Source organism: Acyrthosiphon pisum, chromosome A1 (assembly GCF_005508785.2).
Source record: "Acyrthosiphon pisum isolate AL4f chromosome A1, pea_aphid_22Mar2018_4r6ur, whole genome shotgun sequence".
Classification (NCBI taxonomy): Eukaryota; Metazoa; Arthropoda; class Insecta; order Hemiptera; family Aphididae; genus Acyrthosiphon; species Acyrthosiphon pisum.
This window is the reverse complement of record NC_042494.1, coordinates 41,298,519-41,317,711: the sequence shown is the minus strand read 5'-3', so window position 1 is coordinate 41,317,711 and position 19,193 is coordinate 41,298,519. Positions and strand designations below refer to the sequence as shown.

The window sequence follows — 19,193 nt, the reverse complement described above, 5'->3', positions numbered from 1 at the left end:
TAAACTTTTTTCATGCTTCATAGATTTTGAACATAATATAAATTGTATTTAAAATTTTTTTTGTTTTTCAACACACTTTACTTTGTACAACGCTAATTGGTGTAATTTAACATTTGTTCACATAGTATGTTGAATGATGCCAATAGGAATGTAGACACCCTGTTATTCAATGCACTATAACTTGATCAGTGTAACGATTAAACTATTAGATATTTGTCAGCGTCTCCTACAAGTATAAATTTAAATTTTTAGGAATTTTTTTTTTAATACCTAATTTTTTCAACACAGGAAATAGTATATTCAAACGTGTTATAATCATTTTTTGAAGAAAAAAATACATATATTTTTATTGTTATATGTAGAGAATTTTTATTGTAATTAGATTTATTTACTGCTTACAAGTACTCACATGTCATACAGTATTATGCTTATATAGAAGCTTATTGAATTTATAAATCCACAACACATGATTAAATTGACAATAGACATAGATGTATAGATCAACATATTAAGTGTTAAGTATGATTATCCTGTAGACCTACCTAGTACCTAGCATAACTACTATATTTTATTCCAAATAAGTTTGGTAAAAATCTCAACGGAAATGCATCTACAGTCTCGTTGGCTGCCAATTTCTGCAGCGAATCACAGAGGTCCTATCATTCTGAGGCTGCACAGTTTTTCCAAACTATTCCATTGTTAGACACTTCAAGGAAACAAATTACCATGAAACATCCAATTTTTGAACAATATTGTATAAACTAGTTATAAAATTATATTTTTGATTTTTGTGCTGAGGATGACATATTATATAAAGTATGCACAATCTGAATCTGTATGGTGTCCAGTCTAAAGATATCTCAGTATCATTCATCTTCAACTCCTCATAACCCTTTGAAAAATTGGACCAGTACCATATTTCTTATAATATAAAAACAAATAATTTAAATACAAAATATTCTGTGTTATGTGGCCTTTTAACTTTATAATGATTACACTTTTAGCTGTTACTGAAATTAAAGAAGAAAAAAATGATGATGACGTTGATGTAGAATTAATCGAAGATAATATCAAAATTCCTGAGGAAGTGAAAAGCTCTAAAAGTCCTGAAGCTACTAAACCACAATTGACGCAAAATGTTCGGAAACCACAATTTCTGTCAAATATTCACTCAAGTATTGTACAATAAATATATTTTATTAAAAACTAAAATTAATTTTATTTATTAATTAGGTTTAGGTTTAATTCAAAATAAATCTCCAAAAAATCAATCTTTGAATGTACGGTACCGCCCTTATAGTATTCTACAAACCTCCAAGAAAATGGTAAAAATACCACCACAAAAGTCTATGGAAATTCGAAGTAACATAACACACAATGGACAGTCTCCAATACAGCAACGAAGAGTTTATGCAGGATTCAAACAACGTATACAGGTCAAAAAAGATTTGATGACTCCTGAAATTAAAATCAATACTGCACAATTGTCGCAAAGTAGTAATACAAATGATTCTTAAAATCAAGTGTACATTTTAAAATTGAAACATTCCAAATATTTTTACTTTTATTTAATAATTTTTTTTTTTTTAAGACTGTACTTTCGTAACAATTATTGGTATTCGTTTATGTATAATTATCATATAATACAATTTTAATGTGTAGCAGTTCGAATCCTTCGTTCAAACTTCCTATTTATAAAAATGTAATCATTTTAATATTAACCTACAATTGAACATACAATATTATTTGGTTAAAATGTTATACATGCCAAATGTTTTTGTTCGGTCTAGATATTATTATGTGTTATTGAATAGTTTTAAGAGCATATAATATGTACCACTCTTGAAAACAAAATTATTAGTTGTATGTATTATTCAATTTTAAACTGGTTTTTAGTTTTTGTTCCACAATTTTTACAATTGTCGTTTTATGTATTAAAATGTATGTTATGTTTTAGTATTATTAATTATTATCATTTAAAAATATTTTTACATCATTGTTTAGATATTTAGTTAAATGTCTGGTTAATTAAATGTAATTTATGACTATAATATATGTTAATTTATTTTACCTTAAATTATGTTGTAAATCACTATTCCATAATAATATTAATTTACAACAAATTTACTGTATATTGAAAAAAACTAAAATAAATTTTAAAAAAGGTGGATAAGCTGTATCCAAATCATTATAGCCCTTTTGCGAAGTAATTCGTAAGAAGTTCCAACATACCACAAAAAATTAGGCTATAGCCAAACAAATTCATCACACTACATATCTACACCTATGAACATGTGGGATTTGTTCAAGTATTCCAAATGTGTAACAAATTATTTGTTAGTGTATTTTATTTTGTATAATTAATAATAAACTATTTATTTCATAGTATCTTAAATCTTAATGCTTAATTCTTAACTAAATTAATGAAATAATAATTTAACACTAAAAAAAACATTGGATATTGCATGACAAATTAAATAACACAGGTTTCCAGTGCCGCAACAACCGCAGGGGCATCCGGGGTAATGCCCCTGTAAAGAGCCGCTAATAGTTGGCTCAGGAGGCCCCGCATCTATTTTAAATTTTTAAATAATTGCATTTAAATCAAATTAAAAATATTTATTTTAATAATTTACTATGCTTTTTAATTTTCTGTCGAAGAAAATGGGCCCCATAATAATATCTATATTTATATCTATAAATGGTCACTTGTCACTGGGTATTGAGACTTCACATTATATTTTTAAGCTTTTTAAAAAAAAATTACCATCATTATTTATTTTTGTATAGGTAACCTATAAGAAAAAATTATATACTTTGTCCGGGGCCCCAAGAATCCTAATTGCGGCACTGCAGGTATCGTGGCAGTAGTGTAGCAATTTTTAGGTACAAAGTTGTTAAAATCCTACAATAAAATTATTATTTGCTATGCTTCCAGTATCCAGCAACCACTGAAACAGGTTATTTTCTACCTTTAGGAAATCAAAAGAATACATGTGTTCTAAAATGACTGAGTCTAAACTGGACAGCTTATCAGTTAGGTCTATTAAATGTTCATTTAGATTTTAGATATTGACTTAGTTATAAATAAGTGTACTTAAAACTAGAAAAGAAGAATGCAATTATTAGAGGACTAATAAATTTAACTGCAAACTATTCAAATATCAATACATAGTATTCTTATAGGGATAGTTATTAAAAATTAAAATATAACAAAATGTTTATTTAATCTTTAGATACAATTATCAATCATGTATGTCGTTTTATAATTGTATTATATTGTGTTAATTGTTTATGTAATACATCAATCTACATGCACATTGCAAGACTGATTTTCCTAGCCGTTTAAACTTTAAATTATAAATTTTTTTTCCCCTAATAATCAATAACTAATAAGTACCTTAGGACCATTATTAACAAACTAGCACCTAACATAAAAAAATCCTAGATCCACCACTGAATTTGAAGCTATTTCATTTATTTAAAATCATCTGAATAACATCTCTGAATCCAATAAATACCAGTTTAAAAAATATAAGCTATAGTCAAATCATTCCATTTTTTAAATTTAGTATAAATTCTATATTATGTATTTTTATTTTTTTTATAACACTATATTACTCCGGTAATCATAGATTATCATTTTATGCTATAAGTAAATATACTTTATACACAGTTTTTATTTTATCAAATAATAAACAACACTTTTGACGAACAAAACAAAAAAAATATATATTAAACATCATATAGGTATTGCACAAAATATAAACAATAAAATAAATTATAAAATGTACAGTGATGGTAAAAGAAAAATACAATTACAGCTTGAAAACTAAAATTAGGGTTAAAAACTTAGAATAGTAATCACCAGATTAAGTCTTATATAGGAGATACTCTTTAAGAGCATTGGGTAATGGTAATTTTGATACGGATGCTGCTTTGATATTCTTCAGAATAGTTTCCCTGCACGCACTCTGCAACGAATTAACTAAAAACACAACAATAGTTTCATAATTACATAGACAAAAATCAAAAGTTATTATACGGTTTACTAACATTTATCTGACAGTCATTAGAAAAACTATAAATCTGATAGAGCTATGCAGTGTACAACAAATGTTAAATATTTGTCTGAACCAAATTAAATACAAGCCAAAAAACAACTAAGGACTAAGGGGTCTAAACACGCAACCCTCGAAATTCAACATTTACAAATTTACAATACTGTGGTATTAACATGCATTTGATGAAATTTGCAGTCGGTCACTAAATTATCTACACACATCGGTCGACATGATGCGGGGAGTACATATTTATTATTAACAGACATCTTACCATTGTATACTTGTATTACACGGACTCGTTTAGTGGCACCGTATACATCAATGACTGCTCTGATAGGACCATCGTTATACGGTATGGTTCTCGAAAGTGGAACAACAAACTCACCGTTGATAATGAAATGCATAACAGCCATGTTCTGGCCACAGGGCAAATACAACACGCCGACCCGACTGCCCACGTCCGTCGGCAAGATGTCCATTTTTTCGTGGCCTGACGACTTCAGAATGCTGGTTGGAAATGTACCCCGGGATGTGAATACGTGATTACCGTCCAGCCGGAAGTAGTTGGTCAGATAATTGGCCTCGTACCAAGCCTGGTGTTTGGTTAGGGCGCATACCCACGATTCACCCATCGTCTTGTTGGATACCATGTCCGGTATAGCGCACTGTGGTAACAGATGACCGCTGCGCTGCAGCGCGTCTGGGTCGAGCTGTGTCAGGCCCAGTCGTATGTGTCCGGACCAGCCATTCTCGCTGCTCTCGATCTCGATGAGGAACACCTCGCCCGGCGACAGCGATTGTTCGCTGAACACTATGGCGTTGGCGAAGCTCATCTCCCGGTGGGCCACAGTGTCCTGTTCGTGAAGGCTCAGGTTGTAACCGTGGAACCCGGTGAAACCGCGTTTGCCGGTAAGTGCACGGCTGCTTCTCGGACATGGCGACTTCGGCCGCTCGGGGACAATATCAATACGCGCGCCGATCGCACGCGACGGCGACGGCGTTCCTCCTTCGAGCGGAATCCGACTGCGGCTGCCGCACCACCAGTACCACACCCCCGTCAAAGACGACGACCATTGGCGGCGGCGGCCGTGGTCGGCACGCTAACTTCGAGTCATTTTACCCGGCACTCGATTTATGATACACTCTGAAACACGAATTAAGATATACCTTAATATCTTAATTATATCTCAATTCGTGCTATGAAATCACGACGATGACGACGAATAACAATAATAGTAACGGCGATATACGATGTTACTATATTATTATAGTTAGTAGTTAAGTAACTACAGTATTACACTTCAGCGTAACGCGTGCGTACCCTACCGCGAAACCGTAATCTCAAAGCGGCAAGCAGCAGCCAGCAGATATCAACAACAGCAACAAATAACAACAACAATAAATAGCCGTGTATTATAATATGATGATCATGATTAATCTGACATATCTTTAAAAGTTTAACCCTTCGTTATCTAATCAATTGTCTTATCAGTTATCAATAACCAAAGATCCCGCCCACGGTCTTAAAATCATCAAGTCGTCTATGGTCTATAAATTACTCTATTCGTCTCTCGTCAATTAGTCAAATATACTCAATAGCATAAAATATGAAAGCATGATTTAAATCAATCATGGTCAATAGTGAATAGACTCAATCGTCAGTCATGGTCAGTCGACGCCCAATGGCATTGAATGAATAAAGTGGTCGCCGGTATTTGATTTCTGAACGATCATCGTCATTTACGATTCGTCAGTCGTCACCATGTAGGCGTGTAGCAAATAGCAATACTCATAGACTTTTGTGTTAGGAATAAGCTATTCTTTATAACCAGTGCTTGGAAAGCTTCTTCAAAAAAGGAATTAATTCACGTTCACGTTCATCTTGTTAAAAAGTAAATAAATCGTTTCTCGTTCCTGGTTTAAGGAAAGGAACTAGTTCCTTTCTTCGTTCCTCAATAATTTAAAAATATTTATTAATATAATTTGTTTAATTGGCGTGGAAGAGTGTAAGTTACGTATAACTATTCTTAAAGGTTTATCCTCTCTGAGTTGATAAGTGTGGTATTCCGCATTCTCGTCTTTAAGAAAATGAATTAGAGCTCTGTATGAATCCGGGTTTGAAGTTTGTATTTTTAATTTGTCAGCAGACGATTTACAAAAAAAGTTGTCAACACCAATTAATTCGGTTAATCTAGTGCACAGCTCAGGGAAATCACCAACTCCTTTTACGAAAATTGGAGGAGGTGGTTTGTTTTGGACATTAGTTTGACATTAGTATCAATGTCAATTTGCTCAATTTGCTCTGCAAGGAGAGTGGAGGAATTTTCAGCTTGATTTTCGTCTTGAGAGAACTTCATAACGGTTTCTCGAAATGAAAATTTTTTTTTTATTTTTACTTTTTTGAGTAGTTGGTTAGGTTAGGTTAGATTCAAGCTTTTCAAAATATGACCTTAAGAAAATTATTTAACGCACCTCCATACATATCAAACCATACCCTACATTTAGATTGTAACTTAAATACTATTAATGACGAAGCTAAACGTTTTTATAAAAAATTTCATAACTGTCTATCCTCTCATTCAAATCCACTCATTAAAAACTTATCATCCCTCACAATCCCAGGTAGCCCTCCAAGGCGACTTAAACGTAAATGGTGCAGAGATTTATTACTTTAAATAATTACATATAAGTTATAACTATATATATAATATAAATACTAACATATAACTAAACTCGCATTTAATTAAACCAAGACGAAAGTGTCATTAATGGGTGGCTTCTTTCCTCAAACTTAAGTATCACCCTATTTGTTTCTCTCCCTATCGCACATATACTTATTATGTCTACGATATAGATTGTATATTTTCTTCTAAAAATAAAAAAAAAAAAATAAATATAATTTGTAGTAACAAATTGTTTAATAAGGTACCTACCTAGTTGTTTTGTTTTTATAATGTTAAAATGTATTTACTTCATACAAATTAAGACCGATAAGACCGCCATTACTAACTCCAAATTTTGTAAACATTGTCAATATTATTGTTTAATATAGATTAACTAAATTTCTAAAAATAAGTTTAAAAACATGTGCCATCAATTTTTTTTTAAATTACCTATATTTAAGAATAAATAAACAAAAAAAGGAACAATTATAAATAAAATTGTTCATGTTCCAGTGGCGTGAAAAGGACTTTATTTGAAGCACGTGCCACAGCTTAAAAGGTGGTGGGTGTCTTGGAGACTAGGGGAATTTCACATATTTTAGACATGTAGTAAATAATTTATTAAGTACACACTAAGACTAAGCTAATCATTCTCAATTACCATATACGTAATTATTTATATATAAGTATTTATAATTACTAATATAAATTATTGTGCCTCAAAAGTTAATGAAGTTCGTCGCGCCACTGTCATGTTTCACTAAAAAATTAACGAAATTTCAATATGTTCCTTCTCACAAAAAAGGAACATTATTTTCGTTAGGTTCCTGAAAATTTAACGAAATCATTGGCAAGCAGTAAGCATTGCTTATAGCTTAGATTCCTTTCATGCATGAGCGTGCCACGGGGGTGCCACGGGGGAGTTCGTGGGGTTTAACCCAGTGGCGCAAATAGAAAAAATGTTTGGGGGGCTAAAGCCCCAATAAATTTTTTTTTAAATTATAATTTATAGGAAAGTACATACTTTTAAGAATGGTATACTATTATTTTTTGAGCGGGCTTTGAGTGATTTTTTTGGGGGGGAGGGCTAGTCCCCCCTATTTGCACCACTGGTTTAACCCCCACGCATATTGACAATATTTTTACGCACCCATTTTTTGGTGATCCGATAACCCACCTCCCTATGTTTCTAGAAATTATCTACAACTAACCACCCCCACATCGAAAATTCCTGAAAACGCCACCACTTACATGCCAGTGCATAGTATATACATTATTCATTGTGGACTATGCCGAACTGCCAAAGACGAAAGAAGTGAAGTCAAAAATAAATTACCAACAGGACTATAAAATATTATACTTATGTTTACTATGCATTGTGATCCATAGTGTTAAAAATCCCAAAAATACTTATAGCCTATAAGATATTATATGTATTTCTGCTTAGCCTATAAAATTACAAATTATGAATTAACGAATAAATATATCTAGATCTGGGCGTCTAGCAATTCCAACATCCAATTCTTTTATTCTAATTCACTGAAGGAATAATAATAATAATTGAGCATTATTTTAGTATTAAAGTGTACTATATTTTTTTATAAAATCAAAACATTTTTTTAATAAATCAAAACATTAAATTTATCAACTACTATTTTACTCTAACTAATTTACATAAATATAATGGCCCATAGTTGAGTGGTAAAAACGGCATGACCATTTGACCGAATTTCAACCCTTTGCTGAATGAGTATAAAGACTTCAGAGGTCGAAATTGCTTTGTCAAGTCCCTAAACAATAAAACAAATATTAACAATTAACTTTTATTATTTTTGATTGTAAAAACATACTTGACAATAATTTGATGGTTTGTTTCTTCCCATATTTTCTTTAAAGCCATTTTGACTACACCATCATTTTGTATGGGTGATAAAGAACAAGTTGAATAAACTACTGTACCACCCACAGCAATGTTCATTAAAGCAGATCTAAAAAAAAAATGTACTATCAAATAAAATATCAATACATTTTAACATAAATATAGATATTTATTACTTTAAGATATCAGCTTGTATTTCAGGCAATTGTAAACGTTCTTTAGCACGAGTTGGTTTGAACATATTATTTTCATTATTTTCCAAACTATGACGGTCGTTTGTGCATGGAACATCTACCAATATCTGCAATAATAAATAGATATAATATTTGTGTATTTTCTTCATGTAAATAATTACTACATTCAAATTCCGATCTAATTATATACAAAACAAAAAAATGTAATATAGAAGTTGAGTGTACTAACCTCTAAGGAGAGCATGATTTAACTTAAAAGTAAGGATAAGTAAATAATACTTAAACGTAGGACTGTTTAATTAATGTATTTTTATTTGATATTAATTTTATGTTTTATTCAATTATTTGTGATAAATTACAATTTATAATATCTAGAAAATAATCGAATAATTGGAAGAAACTTAAAATATTCTCAGCAGATTTTGAATTACCTAGAAGTAATAATGATTTGTCTAAAAACATATTATGCTTGATTATTTATTCTACAAAGTATTAAAAAAAAAATTAAACCATAGCATTGTAAAATCAATATCTCCTTCGCCTTGCTCAGAATCTAAAATACTTGACTTAAGATTATAATCAATATTTTTTCTTAACAATAACTAAATGTACAAGTTAAATAATTACTTTATTGTATACATCTGGTTCATTAAGGGATCTCGCATTCATTTGTGTGAACATTAGACGTGAGCCCCAACTTTGATAATCAGAAATATATTCAGACATAACATTATGTATTTTTTTAATTCTGGATTCTTGAATATCATTACATACCAATGATTCTAGAACATAGCAAATTATATTAAATACTCATAACGATTATTTTTTAATGACTAATTGAACATAAATTATTATGTTGTATACCTTACTAATAAAAGTAAATGAAAACTAACCAGGTAATAATGTTTGTAGTGTTGCTAATGCTTTACCACCTGGAGCTGAACACATATCTAATACTCTGTCACCAAGTTGTAAATCTAGTGCTAATACAGGTAAAATTGAACCTCCATCCATTAAATAATAACCTAGTGTTAAATCAAATACATTTCATACAATATTCATATATCATGATTAATTATTTCTTTCCTACGATGCACATTAGATTATTTAATAATATACAATGTGATCCAGGATATTAGATATTTAGATTACACTAATTTTCTAAGTTAATTTTTTGCGATATGAATAAATATATTGTTTATAAAAATTGAAGTACATAGGTAAAATCACATTTGAAAAAAAACAAGTATATTTATCACAAAAATTAGCTAAAAAAAATTGGTATAGCCTGTTAAATACATAATTTTGTATATATCTTACCACTGACTTTAGTAGCTCCAGTTTTAGGATGTGGAAATGGAGTAAAATCACCTCTATCAAATGTAAATATTTGTAAATGAGGTGGAATGTTAAGAAGACTTTCTTCGTTTAATATATTAATTGGGAAATCTGAATTTTCTTCATAGTATTGGTAATGTTGGGATTCTGGAATCCAGTCACTTTTGCCATGAAGCTCAGTAGCTGGTATAAATTGATATAATCCTCCAATATTAGAATTTGCTTCAGGGTCAATAAGTCTACTTTCGTCATGTTCTGCTTCTAATAAGCTTTCGTGAAGTGATGCTTTTTCCACATATTCTACACTTTAAAAATTTAAAATGTATAAAAAAAAAACTTTTACCTAACATCAATAAAATTTTTAAATATTTACTTTTCTTTTTTGGTATCACTTTTATTGTCATCGGTTAATAAAAGTTTTTTTAATTTTTTATCTAATTCTTGAATATTTTTTTCATTTGTCGACTCTTTGGCTTTTAGCATATGTGCTTCAACTACTGTTCTTACATTCATCGCTCCCAACCACTGAAAATATACATTAAAGGCTGTTCTTACAATGTCCGGTAAAGTGTCGGTTAACGCTAACAAACTGATAACAGATTTTATTACTAGCAGAATTCTGCCAGTTAAGTGTCAGTTAACTTTAACCAGACATTGTTAGGGCCAGTTGCACCGTCTACGGTTAAACTTCGATTAAGCTAAATCAGCTGATAACAGATATTTAACCGGGCAGATTCGGCCGATTAAACTCCGGTTAACTTTAATCAGAGACAGTGCAACTGGCCCTAAGAAAGGCCCTAAACATGTTACAAATATAATAATAGCATAGTAACTAATTATATATTTAAATTTATTGTTAAATTCAAAATATTAGAATACTTTATCACTTTTGATTGAATACAGTTATTCCAAATAGAATAATACCTCCAACTGTTGAGAAACTTTTTCGGAATCACCAAAATTATTAACTACAGCTATATATTTGTGCGGTGACAATAGCGCCAATCGTATTGATCTCCATCTTCTCCCGTAAACTGAACCGTAAAAATCATCAAAGTGTTCTAAAGCCTTATCTTTTGGATGAATTTTCTTCTTGATTGAAGACTGAAATACAGATAATATAATATATACAAATTCTAACAAAAATAAATAGTATTCTTTAATAATATTACTATTTAGTTATTGTACAATACTAACCCAATGTGTTTTTTTTGTCCTCACATGAACTATTTGCACATGTTTATGGCATAACGAATGCGATATAAGAGCAGCAGTATTTGTTCGGAACATTTTAAAAATATATATATTACAGTACCTATAATATATTATAATGTTGAATACAAAATTTAATAAAACGTTATTCAAATAAAAACTAAATACATTTTATCCTTTTAGTGATAGTACTATCATTTATCAATAATTATATTAATTTATCACCATAGAACAAAGATAGTAGGGAATTAAATTATGGGAATCGTGCATAAACTTATATAAAAGTCTATACAATTCTGTAAAACTCTTTAGAAATCTATAGAAATATCGAATCACGGGTAGATGGGCAACCATACTATCTATAGCAGTATAGCCGTACAATGAACTAAGATAGATACCACACTTGGATCATGATAAAGGTTCTATGCATAATATGATCTAAGGCATGACAAATTAAGATTTATCTTTTTAATTTTTCATGATCTAATTATCTAAGGTACCACAGAATAATTCTGTGATAGTACCACCATTGAACTATATATGTAATAACCTTATATATATTATTATATAGACATAATACATATAGTTCAATGAGTACCACAGTCCACAGGGGTAATAGGGATACGTTCAAATATGATTAGTTAGAGTAGAGCACGATTAAAAATATTTCATATAGGTACTAATATCTTAAATCGTGGAGTAGAGTTTACTCAACATTATCAACTCTACTCCAAATCATAGACGATAGACCTATAAACTAATGGACAGCGCATAGAGAGAAAAATCACCAGAAGGGATTGTTCAGAGAGAAAAGATAGGTTTAGGGCCGTTATAGTGTGCCAAAACATGTTTTCTCTCTCTTATAGTCTCATAAGCTGATATTATATTATGTTTTCTCTCTTCGTTATGTCATCTGGATTAAATATTCGTATTAGCTACTCATGTATAATTGCAGGACGGTGTGGGAAGCGCTGTCCATTAGCTTATAGGTATGTGCTCCAAATAACCGAACGAATGAACGATAATTTTTATCAATATTTTTGTACTGATAAATGATAAGTATATAAATACAAGAAGACTGAAATAGTCCGCGGGATCATCTAATATATATATATAAACCATGTGTCGGCGAAAACAGAGTACACTGTGTAATTAAATAACCCATATTGCTCAGTACATATTTTACATATTTTTGAATATATACTATTGGATATTTCAATATTTGGATCACCAATCTCGCGCAGAGTTCTAAAATATGTAAAGGGTACAGACTACTGAGTAATGTAGGTAACTGAGTTATGGTGTATTGGTGTACACCGTTTTTGCTGACATACGGTATGTATCAATCCACCCTGGATAATATTATTAGCACAGGATATTCTGTTTTATTAGTTCATATTTAACACCAACATCGGGATAGTTACTTATATTGATCATAGACGATATTTTCTATGATTCCCGATGATTACCAACCATAATATGGTAAAGGTAAATATTATTTATATTAACATGCCAACTACGATTCACCACGTAATGTATGACTTCTAAGTTCTAAGATGGAAATGATGCAATATATAAACAACCACAGTATATAACAATGATTTATTTATAACAAGTGCTTACATACAACACGTACACAGTATACGATCACCAGGCGGAAGGCCTGGTTGTGCCTCGATTAATAGCAGTAGATTGATCTCATATTACTAACAACTAACAACAAATTTATACCTACTGAAGTTTATTATTATATTATAATCAAAAATATAATAAAATACCTATATGATTGTAAAACATTTAATACGTATTTAACTATGGTATAAACTTTAGACAACGCTAAAAATCGTTATAAATACTGATTAAAATTAGGTGTATATAAAATTTAAATAATAAATTGTTTTCAAATTAAATATACTTCATGCAAACAGAAAACATGAAGTGTTGCCCGGCGTATAGTATAGGCAAAGTAGGTACATTACTGCAGTGTTAAATTAATATATTGTTTATAATTATTTACATCTTGGATTATCGCAACTCCGTTCGCTAAGAGAATCAATAGTATCAATCATGCAGAAAGATGTAATAATAATCCCCTCAAATCACCTGCAGAAAATTAGAGTAAAATTTCTAGAATACGACATAATATGGTTGAAATTAGGTTTAGGACCAAACGCTAAAATTAAAAAATTGACTGTTTCAAATGTTAAAACTTTAAAACTCATAAACATTTTTATTTTTATATCAGATTTGAAAATTTAAGACAAGATTCCACATATCTACATTTGATAAAATCTATCTACAGAAAATTTAAATTGATTTTCTATAACTTTATGAGCGTTTAAAAATAGATTTAAAAACGAAATTTATGTAACTTAGATTTTAAAGTAGAAGCAGCTTATTATACCTTAGTGTTTAAAGTTTAATATTGTAAAAAATCATCAAAATCACGAATATTTTCAAACTTTTTTGTTTCCATAGTTGAAGTTATGCTCAATTTTTTTTATTAAGGATTGAAAATTTAAAACAATGTTTCTGTCAAGCATAGATGAATTTATTGTATATTATCGGTATGTGTGATAATAGTACTCTTGTCAGTTTATTTGGTTTCATTTTTTGAATTTTTCTAAACAGTTATTGAAATTTTTACTGAAAACTTAGATATTTTATAGTTAACATACAAATAGTCAATAAATTACTACTATAAAATAATTTAACTGCAGATGTTGCCAGGTAGTCTACCTAATGGTTAAAGTAATTAACCTGTAGCAAAAATATAAACAATACTCAATGAGGTGAACATATATAATAAATGTAATATTAATAAGTTATATTGGTATTTATTTTTTAATTATTATACAAGGTTAAAAACAATCTAAATAAAAATTGTACCTATCAAAATAATGATTTTTAAAATATATTTTATGACTAATAAAAAAATAAAATAATTAATTAATTATTTAAATATTTGTATAGCTCGTTTTTCCAAATAATTTTATTACATTTATTTGTATTGACAATTATTACTTAATAGAATTTAGTTCTCATATTCTTTGTTAAGTAATAATTGTTAATACAAGGTTATTATTCACAAGTAATACAGTAAGTTTTTTTTTTTTTTAATTAAAAATCTTCAACACCTTCATCAAATTGTCCTTCAACTGAATCCAAACCCACTTCTTCATAATCTTTTTCTAAAGCTGCTAAATCTTCTCTGGCTTCAGAAAATTCTCCTTCTTCCATGCCTTCACCAACATACCAATGAACAAAAGCTCTTTTAGCATACATCAAGTCGAACTTATGATCCAAACGAGCCCATGCTTCAGCAATAGCCGTAGTATTGGACAACATACAAACAGCCCGCTGTACTTTCGCTAAATCGCCTCCTGGTACTACTGTTGGCGGTTGATAATTGATGCCTACTTTAAATCCAGTCGGACACCAGTCTACAAACTGTATTGAACGTTTAGTTTTTATCGCAGCAATTGCAGCATTTACGTCTTTCGGCACAACATCACCTCTATACAGCATACAACATGCCATGTATTTACCATGTCGAGGATCACACTTAACCATCTGATTCGCAGGTTCAAAACAAGCATTAGTGATTTCACCAACAGATAATTGTTCATGATAAGCTTTCTCAGCTGATATTACTGGTGCATATGTAACTAAAGGGAAATGTATTCTTGGATATGGCACCAAGTTTGTTTGGAATTCAGTCAAGTCAACATTCAAAGCTCCATCGAATCGTAATGAAGCTGTGATAGATGACACTATCTGTCCTATGAGACGGTTCAAATTAGTGTAAGAAGGACGTTCAATATCCAAATTCCGGCGACAAATATCATATATTGCTTCATTATCCACCATAAAAGCACAATCAGAATGTTCAAGAGTCGTATGGGTAGTTAAAATAGAATTGTATGGTTCAACCACTGCTGTGGACACCTATAATACAAGTTTTGTAAGTTAATAAAAATAATGAATGTGCATGATTATATCTAAAATACTCACTTGTGGCGCAGGATAAATGGCAAATTCAAGTTTACTTTTTTTGCCGTAATCAACACTTAAACGTTCCATGAGTAACGATGCAAAACCAGAACCAGTCCCTCCACCAAATGAATGAAATATTAGAAATCCTTGGAGACCAGTACATTGATCGGCAAGTTTTCGAATACGATCCAGTACAACATCAACAATTTCCTTGCCAATAGTATAATGGCCACGAGCATAATTGTTAGCTGCATCTTCTTTGCCCGTTATTAATTGTTCAGGATGAAAAAGTTGTTTGTATGTGCCCGTGCGTACTTCGTCTACAAATAATAATAGTGATTTAGATTAAAATCAAATATTTAAAATTATATGTTAAATTATTATATAATAATATAATATATATTACCAACAACAGTGGGTTCCAAGTCAACAAACACAGCTCTTGGAACATGTTTACCATAACCAGTTTCACTAAAAAAAGTATTGAAACTGTCATCGCCATTGGCTTTATCGGATGGCATTTGACCATCAGGTTGGATTCCATGTTCTAAGCAATACAGCTCCCAGCAAGCATTACCAATTTGAACTCCTGCTTGACCAACGTGCACAGAGATACACTCACGCTAAAATCAAAATATTTGTTTAATTTATCATTTTAATTGATGAATTATTACTAAAAAAATCTAAATCTAAACAAAATTCACTTATTTAATACTAATATTGTTTTGAATTTTAAGGGAGAGGGAGTAGATTGGTTGGTTTTAATATCTTACTTTAACACATTTAAAATATTTATGTATAGAAAAAACTTAACACAGTGACTGGTTTGACCCTAGGTTTTTAGAGCCACAAAGGTAATATTTTTTTTATAGCTATGACAGCTAAGTACTAATTTTTATAGGTAGTGCAGTTTTAAAATTCAACAATCAATTATTAGTTTTGTTTTTACAGATTTGTATTCTAAAATACTAAATAGACAATATATTATAGACATATATATAATTTTAATATTTTCATAATATAATATAAAGACTATTATATCACAGCACTTAAATAAAAATAAAACTTGAGATGTCAGAATTGTAAAGTTTAAAATCTTCCACCACATTTCAGATCATTGTGGCCTATTATGAACAATTAAATCACTAAATAAAAGATGAAAAAAAAAACATGGTATGATGCAACTTTATGATACACATATCCCTTAACCCGCCGACTATCATACAAAGCTGTATCTAGTTCACCGCTTTTCGTTGGTTGTCATGATAAATATATATCCAAAATGCATTACGAGGCGAACTGGATACAATGAACTGCATAAGGTCTGAAAGTAATCAGTTCGTTGCCATCATACAATGTTATTTTTCATGATTCATGGGCATACCGCATACCTATACTGCATATTATAATATAATTCATACATAATAATTTAAATATCAGTCATGTAGATAAGCATATTATTTAATATTATAATTATTTTGTATTTTACTATTTTACATAGATATTAATATATTCTTATGTATAACTGTATAAGAGTACAAAATAATAATAATATGCAGGTAACTGGAATTCATGCAATTTTAGTGATTAAGGGCAGAGGCAGTGCGTATTTAAAGGTTAACAGTAAAAAACTAAAAAAGTCCGGAAACACCTATCCAAATGAACGGAAAGTTGGAGAAAAAAAATAATTTAGAAAAAATATTATTTATTACTTATTAGGTATACCTACATAGTACATACACATAATTATTAATTATGCATTAGTCATTATCATAATTCATGTCATAACAATTGTTATAAAATTACCTACCTATACTTATATCAAAATTAGTTCGAAAAAAATATTTTATTATTAATTATTATTATAACTATATAGGTAGGTATTCTTCCAAAGTATTTTGTATTTATTAGCTTCTCGTGGAATAACGGTTTTCAAATAGTTCATACCGTCATAGATTTTGTGTAAGTAATGGTAAAAAAACTAGTTCCCGCAAATACGACTAAAACTGTCGTTATTTCTATACAATTTCTGTAAACCCAGATTTTGTATTATTCGGTACGTGTTTTGATATAGGTGATAAAAACATCCTTTTATTTCTAATTCAAACTATTTGACGAGCAGCCTGGATGATAGTCACGTGCTCAGTAAATTTCTCACGAATCGGAATGCTGAAGATGACGCGTTGACGGTGAAAAATCCTGCGATTGTTTTATGTATAGAATATTATATATTAACACTTTATACCTGCCAGACTAGTATTGGAATATTAAAATACCTGCAATAGTTTTACCAAATCCCAATATATATACCATCGTAATTAAAAATTAAAAATTAAAAATTTATATAATAACTATCATAATAATTTTACATTTAAACAATATGTTTACTAAACTATAAAAGATTATATATTATATAACTAGCAGTTTTATTGATTGCGCTATTTATCAAAGCTGTGAACCGATAACATGCACACGATCACGATGATGATCGGAAATACCATAAACGAGATATTATAGACGAAAATAAAGATTTTCACGAATTAAAAGTAATTATTTATTAATATTCGAAAACTGGAAGCGCCCAATTCACATGATACTCGTATTTAATTAAATACATTAATAACATAATTAACATAATACATATTAAGATTTAACATTAATATAATAATATTAAAGATGCATAAAAATTAATTAGCTATAGAAGATTTCAAAATACTAAGAAATTATGGGTGCATCATTCATCATGCAAATTGAATAATATTAAGTACTATAATAATTTATAATGTACAAATTATAATAATATTAAAAATTGTAATCTTTTTGTAACCACGTGTCACGCAGTAAATGTGTAATGTATACCTATTAGACGTTTAATATACCAATCCATCCATCATAGACGTGAGACGTACATATGTGATGTAAATGCAAATGTAGATGTCTATGATAAGTTTAAGGTTTAGTTTATATGCACCACTTTTAGGCTATTTGAAGGTCCAATTATAGTATTTATCATATATAATGTACTTATTAGATCAAATTCAATACTTTTATTAAATTTATTATGTAGACCTAGCATAGTACATTAGTACCATAACAGGCAAATATAAAATTGTTTTTCTTAAAAAGTATGTAGGTACATACCCAAAAAAATACTCCATAATATGTATAATATTATTGTTTTTGGTTATATATTGAAAATATTATAATACATTTTAGTTAATTTTTAACATATTTAGTAAATAAAATAACAACAATTCTGTTAACCCAAAATCCGACATCAAATATTCATCTCTATCAAACATTAAAAAATACTTTGCAAAAAGCTCGGAATATAAATAATTTAATAATCGATTACAAAATTAGGAACCTAGTAAAATTATTTGGTATATAATCTAACCAATAGGTATATTGATTATTATTCATTATTAACCGCATGGAAATAACATAATATTCACGTTCCGATTATAATATAATAATAAAAATATATCAACAACAAGCCAGTCTCATAGTTTAACAAAAAATAAATAAATAAATCTTACCATGTTTACTATAAACGGCGATGACGTTACAAAATAATATAATTCGTCTTTTTGTTATATATCAATAAAACAGTATTATGTTCGTTGGACGTTCGAGGCGAGAATGTGACTTGTTAGTACTCACTACGGAGTGGAGTAGAGTACGTCCTGTGACGATTGACGGTCAGACGACTGCAATCTGCGAATAGTGTATTAGTGACTAGTGCGGAGTAGTGCATACTGAATCAGTATTACTGATTATTGAATACCGGAAATCGGAATACGAAAGACGAAAGCACGAATGCCAGTCGAATCAGTATGCCACGAGG

At 29.8% G+C, this 19,193-nt stretch overlaps 4 protein-coding genes across 4 annotated transcripts; 1 reads left to right on the top strand and 3 right to left on the bottom strand.

The window, feature by feature from the left end:
* The first annotated feature begins 444 nt into the window (after positions 1-444).
* On the top strand, positions 445-2,046 carry LOC100572043. The gene is made up of 2 exons (XM_003245780.4): positions 445-1,175; positions 1,234-2,046. The coding sequence occupies exons 1-2, from the start codon at positions 968-970 to the stop codon at positions 1,515-1,517; spliced, it is 492 nt and encodes a 163-aa protein (XP_003245828.3). The 5' UTR covers positions 445-967; the 3' UTR covers positions 1,518-2,046.
* Positions 2,047-3,745: 1,699 nt separating this feature from the next.
* LOC100158764 (neuralized-like protein 2) lies at positions 3,746-5,503 on the bottom strand. The gene is made up of 2 exons (XM_016805972.2): positions 4,336-5,503; positions 3,746-3,988 (listed from the first exon to the last, which is right to left on the bottom strand). The coding sequence occupies exons 1-2, from the start codon at positions 4,895-4,897 to the stop codon at positions 3,873-3,875; spliced, it is 678 nt and encodes a 225-aa protein (XP_016661461.1). The 5' UTR covers positions 4,898-5,503; the 3' UTR covers positions 3,746-3,872.
* Positions 5,504-8,294: 2,791 nt separating this feature from the next.
* LOC100167679 (5-methylcytosine rRNA methyltransferase NSUN4) lies at positions 8,295-11,534 on the bottom strand. The gene is made up of 9 exons (XM_003245781.2): positions 11,336-11,534; positions 11,063-11,242; positions 10,512-10,663; positions 10,121-10,443; positions 9,694-9,825; positions 9,428-9,582; positions 8,783-8,907; positions 8,578-8,715; positions 8,295-8,517 (listed from the first exon to the last, which is right to left on the bottom strand). The coding sequence occupies exons 1-9, from the start codon at positions 11,426-11,428 to the stop codon at positions 8,379-8,381; spliced, it is 1,437 nt and encodes a 478-aa protein (XP_003245829.1). The 5' UTR covers positions 11,429-11,534; the 3' UTR covers positions 8,295-8,378.
* A 2,609-nt stretch (positions 11,535-14,143) lies between these two features.
* LOC100572218 (tubulin alpha chain, testis-specific) lies at positions 14,144-19,193 on the bottom strand. Its single transcript, XM_003245782.4, has 4 exons — positions 18,886-19,193; positions 15,753-15,969; positions 15,365-15,666; positions 14,144-15,298 (listed from the first exon to the last, which is right to left on the bottom strand). The coding sequence occupies exons 1-4, from the start codon at positions 18,886-18,888 to the stop codon at positions 14,471-14,473; spliced, it is 1,350 nt and encodes a 449-aa protein (XP_003245830.1). The 5' UTR covers positions 18,889-19,193; the 3' UTR covers positions 14,144-14,470.